The sequence below is a fragment of the Eumetopias jubatus genome, unplaced genomic scaffold, assembly GCF_037043125.1.
Source record: "Eumetopias jubatus isolate StellerSeaLion01/CBP00866 unplaced genomic scaffold, mEumJub1_p1.0 scaffold_2, whole genome shotgun sequence".
In the NCBI taxonomy this organism is placed as follows: Eukaryota; Metazoa; Chordata; class Mammalia; order Carnivora; family Otariidae; genus Eumetopias; species Eumetopias jubatus.
Genome location: NW_028274808.1, coordinates 158,808,219 through 158,833,149, shown reverse-complemented (window position 1 = coordinate 158,833,149; position 24,931 = coordinate 158,808,219). Strand labels below are relative to the sequence as shown.

The 24,931-nt window shown below is 36.4% G+C and overlaps 1 protein-coding gene across 1 annotated transcript in view; it reads right to left on the bottom strand.

Moving 5' to 3' along the window:
* The window catches only part of PDCL2 (phosducin like 2), a 38,718-nt gene continuing 13,787 nt past the window's right edge, over window positions 1-24,931 (bottom strand). Inside the window, exons 3-7 of the mRNA XM_088021346.1 lie at window positions 23,343-23,463; window positions 22,693-22,783; window positions 9,523-9,666; window positions 3,289-3,497; window positions 1-158 (exon numbers count right to left, since the gene is read on the bottom strand). Coding sequence (XP_087877472.1) covers window positions 1-158; window positions 3,289-3,497; window positions 9,523-9,666; window positions 22,693-22,783; window positions 23,343-23,463 — 723 coding nt within the window. The remainder of the gene's footprint in view (window positions 159-3,288; window positions 3,498-9,522; window positions 9,667-22,692; window positions 22,784-23,342; window positions 23,464-24,931) is intronic.

Here is a 24,931-nt window from a genome sequence, read left to right as displayed (position 1 = left end):
CTATTTGGTATCATCATTATCACTGTTTGAACTACTAGTGTCATCATAAAAAGAAGTGTTTCTAATTGAAGATACCATCACATCTACAATGCCTTTTTTGGGGTTTTCTTCTAAATCAGTCTGTATTGCTCCAACTTCTGCTAGTTTCCATTCAAGTTCTGCAATAAATAACCCATCATTAAATCAGATAAAAATCTTGGAAAATGAAAATAACTCCTCATCTATGTGAAATAGTAATTGATGCTAATAAAATTAATGTGTAAATGAGGATATATTTAGAACTGAGTGACAATGAAAGTACTGCAATATCAAAACACATATTGGATACAACAAAGTTATACTTAAAGGGAGAAATTATGGCTAAAATGTTTATTTTAAATTGACTAAAAATAAGTGGCTTAAAAGTTCAAATCAAGAAGCTAGGAAAAGAACAATAAAGTATACCCAAGAAAAGCTGAAAGAGGAATATAATGAAGAAAAGACTTATTAGCAAAAATAGAAAAACAAAATCAGTATAGGTGACCGACAAAATCAAAAGCTCATTCTTTGAAGAAACTAATAGACATACCTCAGCAAAAATGATCACAAAAGGAAAGAAATCAATTCATATAAAGAATTTACATGGGACGTAACCAAGGTAAAGATTCTAATATGGCTATGACACTATGAAAAAGTTATACCAAGACATGTGAAAACTTCAATGGGAAAATTTTAACAAAAATATAAATTACCAAAATCTATCTGAGAGAGAAACCAAAAGAATTGAACTGATAATCCAAAACCCCAGTCCCTATAAATTCATAATTTTGTTAAATTTATTCCTAAGTACCGTATGGATGAACAGAATATTTATGAGGCAAATTACAAAACACACTTCTGAGGAAAATTATAAAATATGTTACAAAATGTAATATATATATCTCTGAGGAAAATTACAAAAAACAAAAGACCAAGATAAGTGATGAGATATATCTCATTCATGGATTGGAACTTCCACTGTTATTGGATATCAAGGCTCCAACAAATCATCTATAAATATGATTCTAATAATCAACAGGATTTTTCATGTAAGTGGACTAATTCCAACATTCACATGAAATTCTGAAAAAGATTTGCCCTGCTGGAGACAACTGTAGATTTGTTATAAAGCTGTAGTAATAAATGCAGTGCTGTATTGATTCAGGGACAGACAAATAGTAAAGACTTCAGAAATAAATTGAAGCATTTGTGGAACCATGAAAAATGACATTAGGAAACATTAAAAATCAGTGGGGAAAACACCTCACATACATTAGGATTGTTACTATACAAAACACACACACACAGAGTAAACAAGTGTTGGTGAGGATGTAGAGAAACTGGCACTTCTGTGCACTGTTGGTGGGAGTGTAAAATGGGGCAGCCACTATGCAAAACTGTATGCTGTTTCTCAAAAACTTAAAATAGAATTACTATATGATCCAGCAATTCTACTTCCAAATACATACCCAAAAGACTGGGACTAGAACAGATTATTTGTACACCTATGTTCATAGCAGCATGATTTACAAAAGCCTAAAGGTAGAAGCAACCCAAGTGTCCATGGACAGATGAATGGATAAACAAAATGTGGTCCAAACATAAAATGGAATATTATTCAGTCTTAAAAAGGAAGGAAATTCTGGGCGCCTGGGTGGCTCCGTTGGTTAAGTGACTGCCTTCAGCTCAGGTCATGATCCTGGAGTCCCTGGATCGAGTCCCGCATCGGGCTCCCCACTCAGCGGGGAGTCTTCTTCTCCCTCTGGCCCTCCCCTCCCTCATGTACTCTCTCTCTCAAATAAATAAATAAAATCTTTAAAAAAAGGAAGGAAATTCTGACAGATGCTATAAAATGAATGAAACTTAAGAACATTATACTAAGTGAAATAAGCCAGTCACAAAAGAATACTGTATGATTCACTTATATGAGGTATTGAGTGTAGTCAGATTCATGGAATCAGAAACCTTGCCAAGACTGGAGGAGAAGGGAATAGGGAGCTATCATTCAGTGAGTATAGAGTTGCAGTTATGCAAGACGGAAAGAGTTCTAGAGATGGATAGTGGTGATGCTTGCACAACAATGTGAATGTGCTTAATGCAACTGAACTATATACTTAAAAATGGTTAAATAAATAAGTCCTGGGTATGTAATGTACAGCATGGTAACTATAGTTCAAAATAGTTAAGATGATAAATTTCATATTATGTGTATTTTACAACAATTTAAAAAATTGTTTAAATATACAAAAAAACACCAACCCCCCCCAAAACATGGACCAGGTAATACACTATTCATCATAGTGATTGTCTGTAAGGAGACAGGAAGGGGAATGGGACTAGGAATGAAACTATACATAACTTCAACCATATCTGTAATGTTTATTTGAACAACAAACAAATAGCTCAAGCAAATGAATAAATGTTCACATTTGTTATTTTTGGCAGTAATCAATTACATGAATGTTTGCTATATTATTGTTTGTACTCTTATGTATTAATTTTTTTAATTAAAAGGATGAGGTTCAATGGCTTTCACATGATGGTGTGAGAAGAAGATTTTAATAATATAAAGCCGTTCCAAGAAATGACTAGATCAAGGATATGGCCTTAGAAGTAGGTTAGCAAGTAAAAATTATTAAAGAAGTTAAAATTATAAATACTGTGCTATGAAAAAAGAAAATAAAGGGAATTAACTGACAAAATCAGATAGTACGTGGACAAGTGAAAAATAAATTGTATAGAGAAAATATGCTATAGAAATTTAGTAGAGAAGAGGAAGACAAGATTATGAACTGGTCCAAAATGACATAATGAGAGAAATGGAAACCTAGGAGAACCACAAAAAAATAGGGTATGAGAGAGAGAATAAAGAATGGTAGAGTATTTTGGGTACAGGGAACAAGTATGAGACAAAGAATAAAGGCATAAGTGAATAAGGGGTTTCTGCAGTAGTGGTTGAAGAACAGCTTGGCTGGAGCAGAAACTAGAAAGCATTGAGTAATATAGTTGGATAGGTGGGCTGAAATTTTCAAGCAGAAGATTCTGTATTTTTAACTTATTTCACACAAGGAACCATTAAGGATTTAAGCAAGTAGATGTTGTAATAAGAGTACTATTATTAGGAAAATTAATCTGGAGGCATACAAGAAGAGACTAGAAGGGAGGGAAAACACCTTATGTTTTATCGAAATAAACTTTCATGATACTTGTTAATTTATGGAAGTCTTCACCTGTTTTTTTAAATAAACATTTTAAAAATAATATCATTACCTTCCAGCTTGAGATTTATCCCTCCACATTCTATAATTCCAATGAATTTGCCTTCTATCTGACCGTTTTTATAAACAAAAATTGTTGGTAAACAATTGTCATGGTAGTGTTGAATACAGCTATTCACGATGGCTTTAACAAATTTAGTTTCTGGAAACTTTCTTGCTAGGAGACTAAGATGCTGGTTAACCAACAAACACATTGGGATGCTAAAAAGAGAAACAGTACACAATATCTTTAAAAGCAGACTACTTATCTCAGTCTAATGAAGTAAGTGAAACATCCCCATGACAAAAAAATGTATCTTTGGATATGGGTTTTTTTTTTTTAATTTTATTTGAGAAAGAGAAAGAGGGTGTGTGAGGGGCAGGAGGGGCAGAGGGAGAGAATCTTCAAGCAGACTCCCTGCTGAGTGCAGAGTCCAATCCCTTGACCCATAATATCAAGACCTGGGTGGAAACCAAGAGTCCCGAAGCTTAACCAACTGAGCCACCCAGGTGCCCCTCTTCGGATATTCTTTTGATATAACAGCTTATCAGCTCTCATCCTCTCTTGTTACCTTTAGTAATGATAAACTTCAGAGTCCTCCCATATTTATTGTAAACACTATTATAGCCTGGGAGTGAAGCTTGCTATCATGGGAATTTGATGCCTAACTAAGGCTATCTACATCTGACTTAGCATCAATTTAATCAAGTTAGTTCCCAGTTTATAGGACCCAGGAAAAACAAAACAACACAGCACACTTCTAGGGAATCCTTGGCAGTTCTGAGTTGAAACAAGGGATTCCAACTCTTTCCATCACCCCACCACCTTGGCCTTATTTCCACATGAGAATATGACATCCAAAGTGTCTCATCTCAAACTTCCTTGAATTTTTTTTTAAGATTTTATTTTATTTATTTGACAGAGAGAGAGAGAGACAGCGAGAGAGGGAATACAAGCAGGAGGAGTGGTAGAGGGAGAAGCAGGCTTCCCACCGAGCAGGGAGCCTGATGCGGGGCTTGATCCCAGGATCCTGGGATCATGACTGAGCTGAAGACAGACGCTTAACCACTGAGCAACCCAGGTGCCCCACAAACATCCTTGAATTTCTTGACTCTGACATACTTCACCCACACTTTTCTTTGACATCCCAGTCCATGCAGCATCTTGTTCCCAATTATCCAGAACTATTCCCCATCAGATATTTAAGGGGCATCGGACTGGCTCAGTTGGAAGAGCATGTGACTCTTGATCTTGGGGTCATAAGTTTGAGCCCCATGTTGTGTATAGAGATTACTAACAATAAATAAACTGAAAAAAATTGATTGGAAGTGTGACCAGAACCTATAATTCTTCCTGCTCTCTGTCAGTTTCACTCCCAATATACCCACTCTTCAATTAGTTCCTTTTCTCTATCATTCATTCACAGCCTTATCAAACTGTTTCAGAGCCAATCCTTTATTTCATCCCATACTCATTTCACATGGGACCTTTCTCTGTTATTTTGCTCTCTTTTCCTGTTTTTTTTTTCAATCTTCTCCACTTTCTATAAATATATTTAAGTTACTAAATTTTTTAAAAGTTCTTTACAACTCTGTGTCTCCTTCAAATAACTACTCTCCTGTTCATAGCCCAAATAAAAAGGGAAATAATCTCTATGTTCCATTCACTTCCTTTATTGAAAGGTTTTCCCTTTTTTTGGCTTTTTTGATTATACTTTTTTTCTCCCCCAGTGCAAAAAAAAAAGGAGGTTTTATTAAAGCACAGGGACAGGACCCGTGGGCAGGAAGAGCTGCTGCGATAGCACTTTCTATTAATTTCCTTTTTAGTTCTTTGACTGCCTTCTTCTATGACTCAAATGTAGATGTTCTATGTGATTGTGTCCTTCTCACACTAGACACATTCACTGTGCAATCTTATCCATTCTGACATTAACACTGATGAATTTCATCTCCTCTCCTCCCTCAAAGGAAAAAAATGTATATCTGTATATGTTATACATTTCTTCTGTATTTTCTTAGTTTGGCACTGAGGCCAAAAATCTCCCTATTCTCTACAACATCTAATCGGTAATCACATCATATTGCTTCTACTTCCTTATCTCATATCTAACCTCTCCTCTTTTTCTCCATTACCTTACTCCTTTCCTTTCTTATCTGAGCTTCATCAGATTATCCTAAGGGTCTGTTTCCAGTCTTGGTTTCCCAAATTCATCCTTGATCCTGTTGACAAAGGGAGCTCAAAATGAAAATCTCACCAGGTAACAACTGCCCTTCCTTCAAGCTTAAAATTCCTCAAGGGCTCCTTGCTGCCCTCAGGATAAAGTCTGGGCTCTTCAGTATAGCTTTCAAGGTTCTCTGTGGTCTCTCTAGCATTATTCTCTGCCTGCTACCATATTACTTAAAGCTCTCCAAAGCAAAATGCCGTCTTATTTCTGTATCTTTCTTCAGCTGGACACTCCATCTAACATACTCCATTAATCCTGTCTACTTCCTCTTTGGGGAATCTTATTTTTTGAGGCCAAGACCAAGAATTACATACTCTGTAGAAAGTTCCATACTTCCTTCCTCCAAGCATAAAACTTACTACTCCCTCTTCAGTGCTTCCACGCTGTGTACATAATTCAACTGTAGCACCTAAGAGACTTTATTATTATGTCTAGTTGTCTCTCTCTCTACTATATTGATGGCATAGACAGATGTTTTATAGCCTTTGCATCTCCAGCATCTATAAAATCCTCAGAAATCCTCTTAATAGTAGACAATGTTATATATCAATTCATAGAGCAAGAAATTTAATGCATTATACATTTAACTTATATTTCAGAATATATTTCAGAATTATATTTCAGAAATATATATTCAGAATAATTATATTTCAGAATATATAACATCATTTATTTTCATAATTACAACCAACTATAAATCTAGATACTGCTTTATTTTAGTGGGTGACCTACTTTAATATTAGAAAAGTATGTACTGCCTAACTTAAATATCAATTTTCCACACAAAGCAATTAACATAAATTGACTTTATAAGTTTCAATTTTCCTCAAATAGTGAAATGAATCCACTAATATCTAACTTAAAGGAATTTTATCATACTGTCAGAATGAGAGCTGAGTCAGTGGTATGATGGACACTTACAGGGTAGGTGGGGTGAATGGCAGAAGGTAGGTGGACATTGATGGTGATAGTGAAAAGTGTAGAATTAAGAGAGTATGGTGTAACAGATTATGTGATTAGTGCAGAGACAAAGTGGTTGCCTGAAGACAATCTGACAGCAAGTGGTAAGGGAACAAATTTGGTGTTGGGGTTCAGGGGCCAGAATTTAACTCCAGAAGAACTATAAAATATAAGGGAGACCTCTGCATCAGAACATGAGATAAGGGCCTAGTTATGGTATTCAAGGCTCAAAACATACATTTGGCATAGGAATGATGTAAAAACCCAAAATTGGAATTTGGGCACAGGTGTAAGACTGAATAAAATCAGAATCAAGCCTGCCTGGAAGCTTAGCCACTAAGCTCACTGGCCCAGGATGATTCGATCCCTCTAGGGGACACTAGGCCAGCTGAGCCTTCACTTGGATGAAAAGTTGGCCAAGTTCTATAATTTTAACGGCAAAAAGACATTAAAATTACAGAACATAGGAACCGAGTTAAAAAACAAACTCTTGGAGCACCTGGTTGGCTCAGTCCGTTAAGCATCTGCCTTGGGCTCAGGTCATGATCCTGGGATCCTGGGCTGGAGCCCTGCCTCAGGCTGCCTGTTCAGTGAGGAGCCTGCTTCTCCCTCTGCCTCTGCATCTCCCCCCTCTTTATGCTCTCTCACGCTCTCTTTCAAATAAATAAAATCTTAAAAAAAAAACTCTTTTGTTCCTATAAAATTTATAGAAGGCAGCTAGAAACACAAATATATTTAACAGTTATATTCTACTCTACAATATGAAAAGTTATGAGTCAATCCATTATTAAAAACTAGACTTTTCTAAGGACTATTTGTCACACAAGTAATTATTTTCTGTTGTATAAATTTTATTATAAATTTTCTTAAAATGTGTGTTTTATACCAACACATAAATGCATTTTCTTAATGTCAAGAGAATGAATATTTTATGTAACTATCTTAGATTGACTGCCCCTCAGAAAATCTTCTGGGGTCACAAATACTTAAAATATTATTTAGAAGATTCTTATTCTTCGAGTCCATCAGAGGAAATGAGAGTTTGAAACAGCCTAGCTGAAACTATAACACATTCGATCTCTTTCATAAATTTTTGGAAAATTATTTGTCCAACCTAATCCTTTCTCTAGAAATAACCATTAAAGTAAGTAATTTTGTGCTGTGGTATGGGCATTCAGAACCAACATCTATTCTGCCAATCACACTGGCTCCCAGAAAAAGATATTCAGTGAATCACTTCAGTATACAACATTTCTCACACACAAATCCCATTATTGTAAATGTCAGTGTCTCTCATACTTACTTGTGAGGAACCAAAATCAGCAGCATTTACCAATTGGTTTAACCAGATAAGTGGTATAGGAAAAATGGGAAATGATTCTTTTTAAGGCTTTAAACTACTCAAAAATTAGTTTCCAAGCATTTTAGTTACAATAACAGTAATGTCTTCTTTAATGGGACATGGTGTCCTCTCAAAATTTGTCTGAGGAACTGGTGAGCTGGTAAACAGCGGGGCTCTGATTTGCATAAATTGCTCTGTGCAGAGTTTCTGTGAGGACCTGAAGAGAGAAGAAGTTTTTTATTCAGAGAACGAGATGAACACAAGGAGGAAACTGGCATGGCCTCTGTTCCCGGAGTGGCGTGGAGCCCAGGCAGAGTAGCTGGGACCTAATGCTAGAGAGATTTGTGAAACCCTGGGAGCTTGCAGTGTGTCTGTGGCACAGAGTTGGGGAAAAGTCCACTCTACCCAATTATCATATACCAGGCTGGTAAGGTCTGAGGACATTTGGGTTATGCTTAGTACAAGTAGGCACTATAAATTGTTTTAGGAGCATAGGGGAGTACAAGGGAATTGTTCTGTTAAAAGAGACTTAAAAGACATGATCTATCCAAATGCACTGCATGACCCTTGACTGGATCCTTCGTCAATTATTATTAATTTTGGAATTATTACTAATTTTGTTAGTTGAGAAAACAGTATTATGGTTATATAGAAAATGCCCTTATATTTTGAAGATGCATGCTGAAGTACTCAGGAATAAAGGTGTATGCTGTGTATAATTTGAAATGATTCTGCAAATATATATACATGCACATAGCTACATACAAATAAAAACATATAAAAGTGGCAAAATGTTCATTATTGAATCTACCCAGCTGGTATTTAGGGTGTTCATCTTATCATTATTTCTACTTTTTTGAATGTTTGAAATTTCCATAATAAGTTAAAAAAAATTAATGGCCAAAAAGTGTTTTTTTTCTCTTTAAAGTTTATTTATTTAAATAATCTCTACCCCCAACATGGGGCTCAAATTCACAACCCTGAGATCAAGAGTTGAATGCTCTTTTGACTGAGTCAGTCAGGCACCCTGAAAGAATGCTACTTTTCTAAAAAGTGTGACAAGTTCTTTAAATTAGACATGAAAACCTAATAAAAAACCGAACTTAATCCCTGAAGCCCATTACTCTCTACATGTATGTATATGTTAAAAAGAAAGCCACAAGGCCCAAGGTGGAGTTACTTGCTCCCAGGACAGCAAAGACTTAATTTCAGTTTCAACCTCTCCAGGAGTGATATTTTAAGTCAATCAATCTGGAATTTTCTGGTCAGTACCAAATGAGGTAATCTGTCCCATGAGCTCTCCATTGAGATGAGGTAATGAATCTAATAAGAACTCCCCTCCCATTCCCCCTAAGAGAAGGTGACCTTGCCTGAATAATCCTTTCTTTTCTTTCACTAATAACTTCCTGTCCCACCCTCCTTGCTATAAAAACCTTCCATTTTGTACAACTCATTGGAACTTCCCTCTACCTGGATAGGATGCTGCCTGATTCATTAATCACTTAATAAAGCCAATTAGGTCTTCAAATTTACTTGGTTGGATTCTGTTTTTTAACATTATATATGTATATATGTATGTGTGTGTGTATATATATATATATATATATGCTTTCTTTTCTTGAATAATCTTTGTTATATGCTTTATAAAACCTCAAAACCATACATAAATATCTTAAAACATTAGTATAATAACATTTTGCAAAAACGCTATGGTAATTACCTTGATCTGTATAAATGAATTATAACTGATACATCTTTTTCTGCATTTGTGACTTCATTCACATACTGATTTCCAGAAATTTCTCTTAATTCCCCAAATTTTTGTTTTTTCCTAAGAGCTTTCCATTCTTGTAACCGCTTTTCTCTAATTAAAAAAATGAAATAAAAAAAAGAAAATTGTCATAGTCTTCAGGTCATCCCTATATATAGTAACAATTTAGGGCAATGAATGTAATGCTAGAACATATTAGACACTTTAAAGAATGATAGAATAACTATTAATGGTCTTATAATGCTAATTTCTTTTTTTTAAGATTCTATTTATTTATTTGAGAGGGAGAGAGAGAGAGAGAGAGCACAAGTGGGGGAGGGGGAGGCAGAGGGAGAGGGAGAAGCAGACTCCCCACTGAGCAGGGAGCCTGACACAGAGCTCCACCCCAAGACCTGAGATCATGACATGAGCCACAGGCAGACACTTAACCAACTGAGCCACCCAGGCGCCCCCCAATTTCTCTTTTCATACAGGCATTTGTGTTACAGGTATTGCAAAGAATAAGGAGTTAGCTATTGATTTTTTGTTTTCATAATATTTTATTTATTTGCGAGAGAATGAGAGAGAGAGAGAGAGCACAAGCAGGGTGAGGGGCAGAGGAAGACGCAGACTCCCTGCTTAGCAGGGAGCCTTATGTAGGGCTCAATCCCAGGACTCTGGGATCATGACCTGAGCCGAAGGCAGATGCTTAACCGACTGAGCCACCCAGGAGCCTCAGCTATTGACTTTTAAATTTATTTTTATTTAAGACTAGGTCTTAATCATAGCTATAGAGTTTATTTAGACATTGAGCTAACAAATTCTCATACACAGGTTAAACACTTACTAAGGAATACACATAATAATAGCTAATATTTATTGAGTGCTTACTATGGTACCAAGCACGGTTTTAAGTGCATTATATTAACTAATTTAACTTTATCAAGTTAGTACTATTATTATCCTGTTTACATGCTCTTAACTATCATGCTAAGCTGACCTTCAGTCCAAAGCCTTTGCAAATATGTGTAATTACTTGTTATAAATTTATTGCAGGAAGAGAAGTGGTAGAGAAGAGTGATTACTTAATAGTGTGACGGTCAACACTTCTCTTCCTCCTCTACTCGCACATTCTCCTCAGTTTTCTTTGTTATTTCAGTGGGTTGGGCAGGGAGAGTCACACCTAGTTTTGCCATCAGAAGGAGACCTCATGTTCAACGGCCAGCATTTTTCACCTAGCAATCACATCAATTGGGATTCAGTCACAAAAACAGAAAGCCCTCCAGCTATCTTAAACAGACTTAATCTGGGGGATTAAGTGCTTAACACACTTGATGTAAAAATGAAGACTACAGGCTGAGCTACCAGGAATGACTCCCAAAACAACATTGAAAACTGGTCTGCCAAGGGAAGAGCTTTCTCTGCTGCAATCCAGAAACTGGGGAATCTGGACCTACTGTTTCAATGTGCCCTACTATCAGCCTACACTGGGCATCAGAAAGCCACTGCAGCAACTGTTGTCTGTAGGGACCTATCTCCTTTGCAAAGACTGGAAGAAAATATTTGCAGAAGACACATTGGATGAAGAACTATTATCCAAAATATACAAAGAACTCTAAAACCTCAACAATAACAAAACAAATAACCTGCTTTGAAATGGGACAAAGACCTTAACAGACAACTTACCAAAGAATATATTGATGACAAATAAGTGTATGAAAAGATGCTCTACATCCATGTCATCAGGAAAATGCAAAATGAAAGAAGAGACAACTACATATCTATTAAAAGGGCCAAAATCCAGAACACTGATACCAAATGATTGAGAGGATGTGGAGTAACAGGAACTCTCATTCACTGCAGTGGGAATACAAAATGTATACCTTTTGGAAGATAGTTTGGAGTTTTCTTGTATAATTAAACATACTCTTACCATATGATCCAGCTATCATGCTCCTTGGTATTTATGCAAAGAAGTGAAAACTATGTCTACACAGAAACCTGCACACAGGTGTTTATAACAGGTCTAATATTTATCACTGCCAAAACATGGAAGCAATCAAGATGTCCTTCAGTAAGTAAATGGATAAACTGTGGTATATCCAGATAATGTAGTAGTAGTCAGTGCCAAAAAGAAATGAGCTATCAAGCCATGAAAAGACACAGAGGAACCTTAAATGCATATTACTAAGTGAAAGAAGCCAATCTGAGAAGGCTACATGCTGTATGACCCCAACTATATGACAATCTGGAAAAGGCAAGACTATGGAGACAAGACTATGCTTGCCAGGGATAGGGGGAGGGGCGGAGGCTGGCCAATAGGCAGACCATAGAGAATTTTTAGGGCAGTGAAAATACTTTGTATGATACTATAATGATGGTTACATGTCATGCATTTGTCCAAGCTCATAGAAAATATAACACTAAGGATGAACTGTAATGTACACTCTGGACTTTGGATGATTACGATGTATTGATGTGGGATCATCAATTATAGTAAATCTATCACTCTGGTGGGAGATGTTGATAATGGGGGAGACTATGCATGTGCTGGGGCAGGAGGTATATTGGAAATCTCTGTACCTTCCACTCAGTTTTGCTGTGAATGTAAAACTGCTTTAAAAAAAGTCTTAAGTGTGCCTGGATGGGTCAGTTGGTTAAGCGTCTGCCTTTGGCTCAGGTCATGAACTCAGGGTCCTGGGATCGAGCCCATACTGGGCTCCCTACTCAGTGGGGAGGCTGCTTCTCCCTCTCCTCCTTCCCCTGCTTTCTCTCTCTCTCTCTCTCTCTCTCTCTATCAAATAAATGGATAAATAATAAAAACTAAAAGAAAAAAGTATAAAATTTTTTGTTGTTTTGTTTTGGCTGTAAATGAGGAATTTGCTTTAAATCACCACTATCAGGATGACTACAGAATTTTCCCTTGTTAATAACTTTTGAAAGGTTACAGTTTCCTGTTTCCTTAGATTCAAAGTGACAACAGAGATATGAAAGTAATGCCATAAGTTGGTGGCAATTAGAGTTGGAGTTCTGATACAGAATATGGGAGTGAGAGAACTTCCCCATAGAGTACTCCCTTTAATCTCTGTGGCAGAGATTGGTTGGGCAGTCATTGGTATATTTTCCTCTTCCAGGGTTCACGGGAAAACTACATTAGTCAGCTTCCCTTGCAATTAGATTAGGCCCAGGAGCTTGGATTGTGGCCAATAGAACAAGAGTGAAAGTGTTACGTGCATTTCTGTGACTCAGCCCTGAAATCTCCTATACTATCACTCACTCTATCTCCCTAGTCCCCAAGCCTGGAGGGAAAGGATTCTGACATGATGAAGACAACCTAACGAAAAGAGCCCAGATTCCTAGTCATCACCCAGAGGAGAGTTGCTCAGGAGAATTGTAGGACCCACACCACCTGTGAGTGAGCAACTGTCCCGCCTGAAACCATTGAGATTCTGTAGTTGCTTGTTAGAGCCGCATTAATCATCTCAATTCTCATCTCAAATTCTGCTGACACAAACGGTTACATTAGTAGGACTGCTATCTTTGAACAATCCTTGCATTCCTTGAATAACTAATTATTCATTATATGTGATTATTTTAATACACTATTTGCCAATATGGTATTTAAGGTTTTGGCATCTATGTGTCAAAAGAGAGACTGGTCTAAAGCAATGTTTTTCAAGTTAAGGCATGTGGACATCCTATATGAGAATCACTTAGGTATAGCAGGTTCCACAGATGGGCATATTCCTGAGATCCAACCCAAATTTACTGAATATTACCTCTTGGTGCTGGTCTCAGGAATGAGCATTTTTATTTATTTATTTTTTTTTTTAAGATTTTATTTATTTATTTGAGAGAGAGAGAATGAGAGATAGAGAGCACAAGAGGGAAGAGGGTCAGAGGGAGAAGCAGACTCCCTGCTGAGCAGGGATCCCGATGTGGGACTCGATCCCGGGACTCCAGGATCATGACCTGAGCCGAAGGCAGTCGCTTAACCAACTGAGCCACCCAGACGCCCAGGAATGAGCATTTTTAAACTTTATATTATGGACAGTTACTAACATATACAAGGTGAAGAGACCCCAGATGTATGCATGGCCAATCTTCTTGCATCTTACCCCCATTATCTTCTTACCTCAAGGGCTATTCTGAAGCAAATATAAGACATCATATAATTTCATCTGCAAATATTTCATTACATATCTCCAAAAGATGAGAATACTTTAAAAAATGTAACTCACATGGCACAATCACACCAAAAACAGTAATTCCTTAATATATTCAGATATTTTTTAAATAATCCTATTCTAAAATACATAAAATATCCATAAAATTTACCATGTTAACCATTTTCGAGCGTTCAGTGGCATTGAGTACTGTATCCATTTTTAAAAGTTTGTTTATTCAAATGAGGATCCAAATTAGATTTATAAAAATGGTTGTTATATATCTTAAATCTCATTTAATCTACAGATTCCTTTCCATCTATTTTTTTTTCCCTAGCAATTTCTTTGCTTTTGAAGGAAACCAGATTGTTTGTCCAAGGTTTCCCACAGTTTGAATTTTGCTGGTTGCATTATCAAAGTCAATTCACATGAGAAATATACATTTTTTTAAAAGATTTTATTTATTTATTTGACAGAGAGAGACAGTGAGAGAGGGAACACAAGCAGGGGGAGTGGGAAAGGGAGAAGCAGGTTTCCCGCTGAGCAGGGAGCCTGATGCTGGGCTCGATCCCAGGACCCTGAGATCATGACCTGAGCCAAAGGCAGTCGCTTAACCAACTGAGCCACCCAGGCGCCCGAGAAATATACATTTTTATTAACAATGTTGGGTGATTGTTTTGACCAACCAACCTAAGAATCATGAATCTTATTTCCTTTCTTATGAGGCTTGTCTGATTGTGACAGTCAGGTTATATTATCAATTAATATAACAATGTTTTATGCAGTAAGTTAGTAAGCTTTCCATCTTTATAAAAACATAGGTTACATGTACCTTGAAAATAGAGAAGAATCACCTAGAGAACAAATTTTAGGAAGCAGTCTAGCTTCTCTCTTATTCTTTTCTCCTATTGAGTCAATTTTGGAAATTTATATTTTCATCAAAAAATCATATTTTTTAAATGATGCATATGCTCATATATCAAATATTCTGTTGGTCTGGCTTTTTCATTTAGTATAATGCTTTTGAATTTCACCAAAGTTATTGTGTATATCAGTAGTTTGCTTTCTATTCTTACAGAGTAGTATTCCATTTCATGAATATACTACAATTTGTTTATTCATTCACTTTGCATGTATTCATCATATCAATGGACTTTTAGGTTGTTTTGTTTTTAGCTATTATGAATATTCATGTACAATTCTTTGTATTGACATATATCTTCAATTCTCTCAGGAATGTGATTGGTGGGTTATATGTTAAATGTATATGTAACTTTGTAAGAAATTGTCAAACTGTTTTCCAGAGTGGTCATATGAAGATTTCAGTTCCTTCATGATATTTACATTTTAATTGTCATATAATTCATATATTAGCATGCCTTTAAGATATTGTGAGTTCGGTTCCAGACCATGGCAACAAAGCCAATATCACAATAAAGTGAGTCAAATGAATTTTTCGGTTTCCCAGTGTGTATAAAAGTTATGTTTACACTATACTGTAGTCTGTCAAGAGTGCAATAGCATTATGTCTAAAAACAACAATGTAGGGCAGCACCTGGGTGGCTCAGTTGGTTAAACGTCTGCCTTCAGCTCAGATCATGAGCCCAAGGTCCTGGGATTGAACTCTTGACTTTGGCTCAGATCATGGTCTTAGGGTTGTGAGATGGAGCCCCACATTGGGCTCTGCTCTGCACTCAGTGGGGAGCCTGTTTCTCCCTCTCCCTCTGTTGCTCCCCCTGCTTGTACTCACTGTCTCTCTCTCTCTGTCAAATAAATAAATAAACACACAAATAAATAAAATCTTTTTAAAAATCTCAATCCTATCTTAAAAAAATAAAAATAAAAACAATAATGTACATAAAATACAAATAGCAAATAAAAAATATTTTATTACTAAAAAAATGTTAACCATCATCTGAGCTTTCAGAGAGTCATACTCACTGAACATAGATCCCATAACAAATTTAATAGTAATAAAAAAGCTTAAAATATTGTGAGAATTACAAAAATGTGAAAGTCCTGAAGTGAGCAAATGCTTTAGAAAAATGGCACCAAAGCCTTGCTCAAGGCAGGGTTGCCACAAACTTCCAATTTGTAGAAAGCACAATATTTGCAAAATGCAATAAAGTGAAGTACAATAAAGTGAGGCATGTCTGCACAATAAAATTCAACTATTTAAAGTTTACAAGTCAGTGATTTTTTTAAAAATAAAGATTGATTGATTGATTTTAGAGAGAGAGAGAGAAAGCACAAGCAGGGGAAAGGGCAGAGGGAGAGGGAGATGGAGAAGAAGACTCCCCACTGAGTGCAGAGCAGAGCCCCAAACGGGTCTCCATCTCACCATCCTAAGACCATGATCTGAGCCAAAGTCAAGAGTCAGACGCTCAACAGACTGAGCCACCCAGGCGCCCCCAATTCAGTGATTTTTAAAATATTCAGAAAGTTGTGCCTCCCTCACGACTATCTAATTCTAGAATATTTTTGCTGCCCCAAAGAAATCCCATCTGCAGTCGTTCCCTATTCCCCCATCATAGGCCCTAGTAATTAATAATCTACTTTCTGTCTCTATAGATTTTCCTATTCTGGGACACTTCGTATGAATGGAATCATATAAAATGTGGCCTTCTGTCACTGGTTAATTTCACTTGGCATAGTATTTTCAAGGTTCAATCATGTTGTAGCATGTATTAGTACCACAATTCTTTACATGGCTGAATAAAATTCCATTGTTCCGATACACCACACTTTGTTTATCTACTACCCAGTTAGTTGATGGACATTCACATTCTTTGTACTTTTTGGCTATTATAAATAATGCTACTATGAACATTCATGTACATGTACATGTACATGTTTTGTATACATATCTATCTCAGAGTAATTTCTGGATCATGTGGTAATTCTATGTTTAACATTTGAGGAAATTCCAGACTATTTTTCTTTTTTTTTTTTTAAGATTTTATTTATTTGACAGAGAGAGACACAGCGAGAGAAGGAACACAAGCAGGGGGAGCAGGAGAGGGAGAAGCAGGCTTCCCACTGAGCAGGGAGCCCAATGTGGGGCTCGATCCCAGGACACTGGGATCATGACCTGAGCCGAAGGCAGACGCTTAACGACTGAGCCACCCAGGCGCCCCCCAGACTGTTTTTCAAAGCAATGAATCATTTTACATTCCCACCAGCAATGTCTGAGGGTTCCAATTTCTCCACATGCTCACCAACTCTTACTGTCTGTCTTCTTTATTATAACTACCCTAGTGAGAATTAAGTGGAATCTCATGGTTTTGATTTGCATTTCCCTAATGACTAATTAAGTTGATCATCTTTTCATGTACTTATTTTCCATTTGTATACCTGCTCTGGAGAAATGTCTATTTAAGTCCTTTGCATGTTTTTATATTGGGTTGTCTTTTATTGTTGAGTTCTAGGAATACTTTATATATTCTGGTTAGTAATCCCATATTATATATATAATTTGCAAATATTTTCTCCCATTCTGGGGGTTATCTTTTCACTCTCTTGACAGTGTCCTTTGAACAAAAGTTTTCAATTTTGATAAAGTCCAGTTTATCTATTTTTTCTTTTGTTGCCTGTGCTTTTGGTGTCATTTCCAAGAAATCATTGCCAAATCCAATGCCATGGACACTACTCCCCCTCCATGTTTTCTTCAAGGAGTTTTATAGTTTTAATTCTTACATTTAGGTCTTTCATCCACTTTATTTTTTGTTTATGATATGAGGTAGAAGTCCAACTTTATTCTTCTACGTGTAGAAATCCAGTTTTCCCAGTATCATTTGTTGAAAAGATCGAATGGTCTTGGCACCTTGTTGAAAATCATTTGACTATATATGTGAGGGTTTCTTTCTAGGCTTTCTATTCTATTCTATTCTATTCTATTCTATTCTATTCTATTCTATTCTATTCTATTCTATTCTATTCTATTCTATTCTATTGTCTGTGTGTCTATCCTTATGTCACTGCTACATTGTTTTGATTACTGTCGCTTTATAGTAAGTTCAGGAAGTTTGAGTCCTCCAACTTTGTTCTTCCTCAAGATATCTTTGGTTTTCAGGACATGGATTATGTTTCTTTGTATTCATTTTGCCAATTTCTGCTCTTAACTGGAGATCAATTAGATTAATTTAAAATACACTTAAACTATGCAATGTTAAGTGCCTGACATTAAGCTTTTGATTGCTGAGGCATCCATTTCAAAAGATACACATCTTGGAAAACACATCGCCACCTGTATGACACAGCTACTAGCAAAACGACCAGATAAGGAATTAGGCTGCCCCCATCCATGAAGATCCCTCTTTCAGACTTACTTCTGCCATTTAACTCTTCTTTGCATTTCTTACGCGCTTTTTTCCCCTTAATTCTCCCATCACTGTTTCTTTGTGTTGAGTTGATTTTTATACTGTGCCATTTTAATTTGCTTCTTTTCTTTTATTCTTTTAGTTTTTTCTTAGTGGTTATCTTAAGGATTAAAATTAATATCTTATAATGACCTACCTCGAATAATACCAACTTAGTTTCAATACCACACACACTCTACTGGAATACACCTCCATCCTTCCCCTTTTATACTGTTATTGTTACAGACTACATTGTTATATATTGTCTGTCCATTAACATCAACTTATAATTGTTGTTTTATATATTTGCCTTTTAAACCATACAGGTAAAAATAGAGTTAAGAACCAAAGTTGAGTAATGCTTTTATATTTACTTATGTAGTTTTTACCTATGTTACTTACTTCTTCAGAAGGCTTTGAGTCACTGTCTAGTGCTCTTTAATTTCAGCATGAAGGACCCCTTTAGCTACTTTTTTAGGGCAGTTCTAGTAGTAACAAACTCACTTAGCTTTTATCTAGGAATATCTTCATTTCTCCTTTATTCTTATAGCACAGTTTTGCCAAATGAATAATTCTCAGTTGACAGTTGTGTGTGTTGTTGTTGTTGTTGTTTTGCAGCACTTAAAATGTATCAACTCACTGCCTTCTGGCCTCCAAGATTTCTGATGAGAAATTGACTGACACTTATTAAATGTCCCTCGTATGTGATAAGTTGTTTCTCTCTCACTGATTTCAACTTTCTGTTTTTATTTTTTCATAGTTGATTATGATGTGTCTTTATGTGGTTCTCTTTGAGTTTATCCTACCTGAATTCATTGAGCATCTTGGATTTACAGATTTATGTCTCTTCTCAAATTTGGGAAGCTTTCAGACATTATTTCTTCAAAATATTCTCTCTGCTCCTTTCTCTTTTCTTCTGATGAGATTCTTACACTATATTAGTTAGCTCACTTAGTGTATCATAAGGCCAATTAGGTTCTGTTCACTTTTCTTCATTCTTTTACCTTCTGTTCCTCAGACTCAATAATTTCAATTGTCTTATCTTCAAATTTGAATTTTTCTTCAGCTTGTTCAAATCTGTTTTTGAAGCCCTCATATATATTTCACTTCCATTTTTATTGTACTTTTTAGTTTCAGAATATTTTTTTCATTCTTTTTTATAATTTCTATCTCTTTATTGCTATTCTCACTTTGTTCATATGATCCTTTCCTGTCTTTGACCATGTCTTCCTTTATCTCTTTAAGCAACTTTAACTTAGTTGGCTTAATGTTTTTGTCTAATAAGTGTGACATCTGGGCTTCCTCAGGTATATTTTGTATCAGTTTATTTTGTTCTTTGAATGGGCCATACTTTTTTGTTTCTTTGTATGTCTTGTGATTTTTTTGTTGAAAAGAACAATGGATTCTTATAATGTGGTAACCCTAGAAATCAGACCCCCCTCCTCTATGATTTATTTTATTATTGTATGGTGTCTTTGTGTCAGGGATCAGCCTGAGGTAAAAGCATTAAGGTCATCTCAGGTCTTTTTCTGAGCTTTCATCTTTCCCAAGCCTTTCTAAATTCCCTCATTTATTTGGTAGTTCTTGAATGTCCAAAAAACAAACAAACAAATGAACAGATGTGGCTCCTTTAAATCCTCCGGAAGCCACCTGAGCCAGTGAAAGTTGATACCATGGCAACCACTTTTTGGGCCTATACTTCCACATTTAGAAGCAACAATTCATAATCAGAACATTAAATGATATTGAGGACAAAGTCTTCATTGTCCACTCTGGCTCCAGCAAGCTGTGCCAGAAACACAGGTTGCTGTCCAAACAGTTGCCTACCGTGGGGCTGGGGATAAGGGATGGGTAGCTATTACCACACTGAGGGCTGAAATCAACCAATACTAAAGACAACTTACCAGCTAAACTTTATCTTAGAAGCTGCAAGCGTTCAAATAGACTCCAGAGTTCCAAAGCTGTTGCTTGAGACAGTTTCTGTCAGTACAATAGTTATCTAGGTGGACAGATGGATTCCTGGAGCTTTCTACTCTGCCATCTTTCTTTTCTTTTCTTTTTTTAAGATTTTAATTATTTATTTGACAGAGAGAGAGACAGCAAGAGCAGGAACACAAGCAGGGGGAGTGGGAGGGGGAGAAGCAGGCTTCCTGCCGAGCAGGGAGCCCAATGTGGGACTCGATCCCAGGACCCTGGGATCATGACCTGAGCCCAAGGCAGACGCTTAATGACTGAACCACCCAGGCGCCCCTCTGCCATCTTTCTTTCTTTTTTTTTTTTTTAAAGATTTTATTTATTTATTCATGAGAGACAGAGAGAGAGTGAGGCAGAGGGAGAAGCAGGCTCCCAGGGAGCAGGGAGCCTGATGCGGGACTCGATCCCAGGACCCTCAGGATCACCTCAGCCGAAGGCAGACGCTTAACCATCTGAGCCACCCAGGCGCCCCTCTCTGCCATCTTTCTTGATGTCAACCTACTCAGTTGTTTTTTGAAAGTCTCTCAAATTTGGGTTTCTTGCATGTATTTTTATAATTTGACAGAGATTACGAATTATTGACAAGGATACTACATAGGTAATGTGTCCTCCTCAGTGCATCCTATCAGGAGTTACTTGATGTCAATATATATTATTGGTGTTGTTAACCTTGGTCACTTCCATAAAATGGGGTCTGCCAAAACTCTACACTGTAGACTTACTATTTCCTCCCTTATCATTACTAAATATTTTGAGGGAGACACTTTGAGATTATGAAAATATCTTGTTTCTATTTAAGCTTCCCCACTCATTTCAGCATCTGTCAGCAGGGCTGGCCCATGGAGATTATTACTCTGGTGTTTGATGGTGATTTTTCTCTTTCTTTTTTTTTTTAAGATTTTATTTATTTGAGAGCGAGAAAGAGAGAGCATGAGTGGGGGAGGGGAGAGGCAGAAGGAGAGAGAGAGTGAGGAGCAGACTCCCCAGTGAGCAGGGAACCCAATGAGGGGCTTGATCCCAGGACCCTGAGATCATGACCTGAGCCAAAGGCAGACACTTAACCAACTGAGCCACCCAGGTGCCCTTGATGGTGATTTTTCTATTTTCCTCATCCTATCTAACACTTATATATTGGAATTTTCAGTGAAGAAGAGGTGTTACTTTCTCTGAATTTGTTCATGTATTAAGTTATTGATTTATATCACTAGGGACTCCTGGATATTTATTTTGTCATCCAGTATTATGATTATTTATTTTGTTGTTCAAGTTGTTCCAACTCTGGCCATTTTCCAATCTTTAGTTTGGCTCCTATACCTTTAAAAGATATTTTTTCCTTAGCATTTCTTTACTTTCTGGTACCACAAGATGCTCCAGACTCATATTGTAATTACTCAACTCACACAGTCTTCTCCAAAGAACACTGGTTCCTGTTATTAAAGAATAGCATTTATAAAACAAGAGCTAAGATCTAGGTATATTCATGCTACCAGACTATTGCTGCTTCTAACCCAATTCACTATTAGGTTTTTTTTCATTTTCATGTTAAACAAAGCATTCTTGGGGCCAATCTCATTTGATCAGGATGTATTGTTCTTTTTTAATTGCTGGCCCTAATTTGCTAATATTTTGTTTAAAAATTTTGTGCCTATGTTCATAAGAGATATTTTTCTGTGATATTCTGTTTTTAAAATTTATCTGGCTTCAATATCAGGATAAGTTGGGAAATATATGTACCTGTTCTAATTTCTGAAATTTATTTATGACTGGTATTTAATTATATGATAGACATTATCTTAGAAGGAAAACTGTGGCTCTTATTGGTCTTTTATGGATATTTTCCACTTTACTTATATGTAACTTGATGAAGTTCCACTGTATATTATTGGATAGTTTTTTACTTAAGCAAAGGCAAAAATATTCAAGAAAAAAACTACTCTTATATAAAGTGAGTTGGTTTTAAAATGTTCTTAAAAGTACCTCACTGTTTCAGTTGGTAGAGCATGTGACTTTTGTTTTTTGTCGTTTTTGTCTTTTTTTAAAAGATTGTATTTATTTATTTATTTGAGAGAGGGAGAGAGAGAGAAACAACATGAGAGGGGAGAGGGTCAGAGGGAGAAGCAGGCTCCCTGCTCAGCCGGGAGCCCGATGTGGGACTTGATCCCAGGACTCCGGAATCATGACCTGAGCCTAAGGCAGTCGCTTAACCAACTGAGCCACCCAGGCACCCAAACATGTGACTTTTGATCTTGAGGTTGTGAGTTCAGGCCTCATGTTGGGTGTAGAGCTTACTTTAAAAAAAAAGAACCTAAAATGTTCCTGGGGGGCCTGCGTGGCTCAGTCAGTTAAGCATCTGCCTTTGGCTCGGGTCATAATCCCGGGGTCCTTGAATCAAGGACCATCAGGCTCCCCGCACACTGGGGAGTCTGTTTCTCCCTCTTCCTCTGACCGCCCCTGCTCGTGTTCTCTCTCTCTCTCTCTCTCTCAAATAAATGAATAAAATCTTTTAAAAAAACTAAAATGTTCTTAAAAACTAGTTTTGTTCTCTTAAAATCTATTCTGTAGGAAAAAATAGGGCTTTTTTTGTTTCATTCTTATACTTCTCCATTCAAAAACTCATAAGTTGCCCAAATAAATCACTGTACCTATATATTTCAATAGCTCTCATATCTTCTTCATCAAATTCATCTTCAGCTTCCTTCAACTGTGCAAGAGTCATCTTTTCATATGGTTTAACTAAAACAAAATAAATTTTAGATAATTGAATTTAAAAACCATTTTTTACTTTATAGTCACATGGCTAGAAAAAACAATGTATAGATAAATGGAGATAAAGATATCTTTAATGTTGCAGGTTCTCCAATATATAAATCTATTCTGTGGCTGACTACTTCAGGTTTGTTTAAAGTGTGAATTTCCCTCCAAGTTCGCAGAGCTACCAAGCTACATTTAAAGTAGATGTGAACATCAATTAGACCCCATAAATTTAGATTTTCCAAGTACTTGAAAATCTTGACAAATGAAACATACTATTTACATGATCAAAATAGAAGGTAATCACGAGCTAGAGGAATATGGCAGAGAAAAGTCTCACTAGGTTAGATACCAGGTCATTTCAGCTCTGTTACTAACTAGCTTGTGACATTCAACACATCAGTTAAAATTTTTACGTGTCAGTATCCTAACTTCAAAAGTATGGGTGAGATTTCTAATGTCCTTTCTCCCTCTAAGTTTATGGAATACATTTTCACTATCATTATCTCCTTCATCCAGCCCACCAAATGCATAACTGTACCCATTGCTTCTTTCTGTAAACGTAAAACCATTTCTTCAATTTCATCTTTTGGCTCTTCTTTTGGAGGAAGAATGCCAAAATCTCTTAAAATTTCATTCCATTCTGTATCTTCATTTGGATCCTATTAAAAAAATAGAAAATCTATTAACACAATTGTGCATTTTAATATGTGTATGTGAAATTGATATATAGCATTTTTAATTACACAATTGTTCATGAGCTCTATGATAACTAGATAATTAGTTTCAAAGACTAGAACAAAGTGGCCTACTTTTTCCTCATTTCCCAGCACTAGCGGTACCACATACTTCAATAAATAGGATACATCCTCTACCCTCAAAGTTACCCTGAAATGTTTAATAAAAAATCAATTTGGAACACATATATCAAATATTAATGAAGTAAACTCATAAATCATGGAAAATTCTCTGATGACTATAGAAGGCAAAACCAATTCACATCATGCACAAATACAGTTTTGTTTTTCTACATAGGCATTTAAGACCTCCAGGTGAACATGTTTCTCTTTTCAACTATATAGCTTCAAGGGGCTCTTACTCCCAAGCTAAATGTTAAAAGAGGCTAGGAATTTTTCCATAGTTTAAATTCTGTCTAATCATAGTTTCTTTCTATGAAAGTTAACCTTGTTTTCCTTGTAAATTAGACTTTGATATTTTATTTGCTTCTTTTCCAAAAGTTGTAATATATTAATTCTTTTCTTTCTAGTCTGCTGTCCATTTTCTCTAATATTTCCAGAAGAAGAGAGAACTTTACATACATAAAGGAATACTGTAGGAAAGTATTTGATAACCTTGAATGATCTCCACATTCTGGTATTCACATCCCTCCACAGCCCCCTCTCCTTGATTATGGGTGGGAACTGTGACATGCTTCTAACCAAAAGAACATGGCAAAGATGAAGAAATGCCATTTCTGTGATTATACTCCATAATATTATAACTCCATCTTGCCAACACTCTTCTCACTGACTGGCTTTGATAAAGCAAGCTGCCATGTTGTGAGGTGCCCTATGTGACTGTGCATAACCCACAATCAGCTAGAAATTGAGGTCCTTAGTCAAATAGCCCCAAAAGAACTGAATTCTGCCAAATACCATGTAAGTGAACTTAGAAGTGGATCCTTCCTCTGTTGTACCTTCAAATGAGACCCCAGCTTTGGCTGACCCCAGCCACCAAATTTGTGGTGCTTTGTCATGCAACAATAAATTACAAATACAAGTATCACCTTCTCCTCTTCATTCTATTCTTTGGCCAAAGTTTTGTTTTTCTATACACTCTTTGTCTTTTACTGGTTTCTCTATCCATGAGATCTTCCAATCCCATTCTTTCTTCTGTATGTCTCACAACAATAAAAAATCAGCATCAGTAGGAGTTCTGCACTTGGTAATGGTAGACTAGATAATTTGAATCAAGCCTTTTTCTGAGAACATCTAATAAAATTTGAAAGCATTGGAGAATCAACAAGGCAGTGAAGAGAATTATCAGGAGAACATCTTAGATGAGAAAGAGAACTAGATAAGAGTTCTATGTTTGGGGCAATTCCCCTTGGATCCACTACCAGTTCTGCAA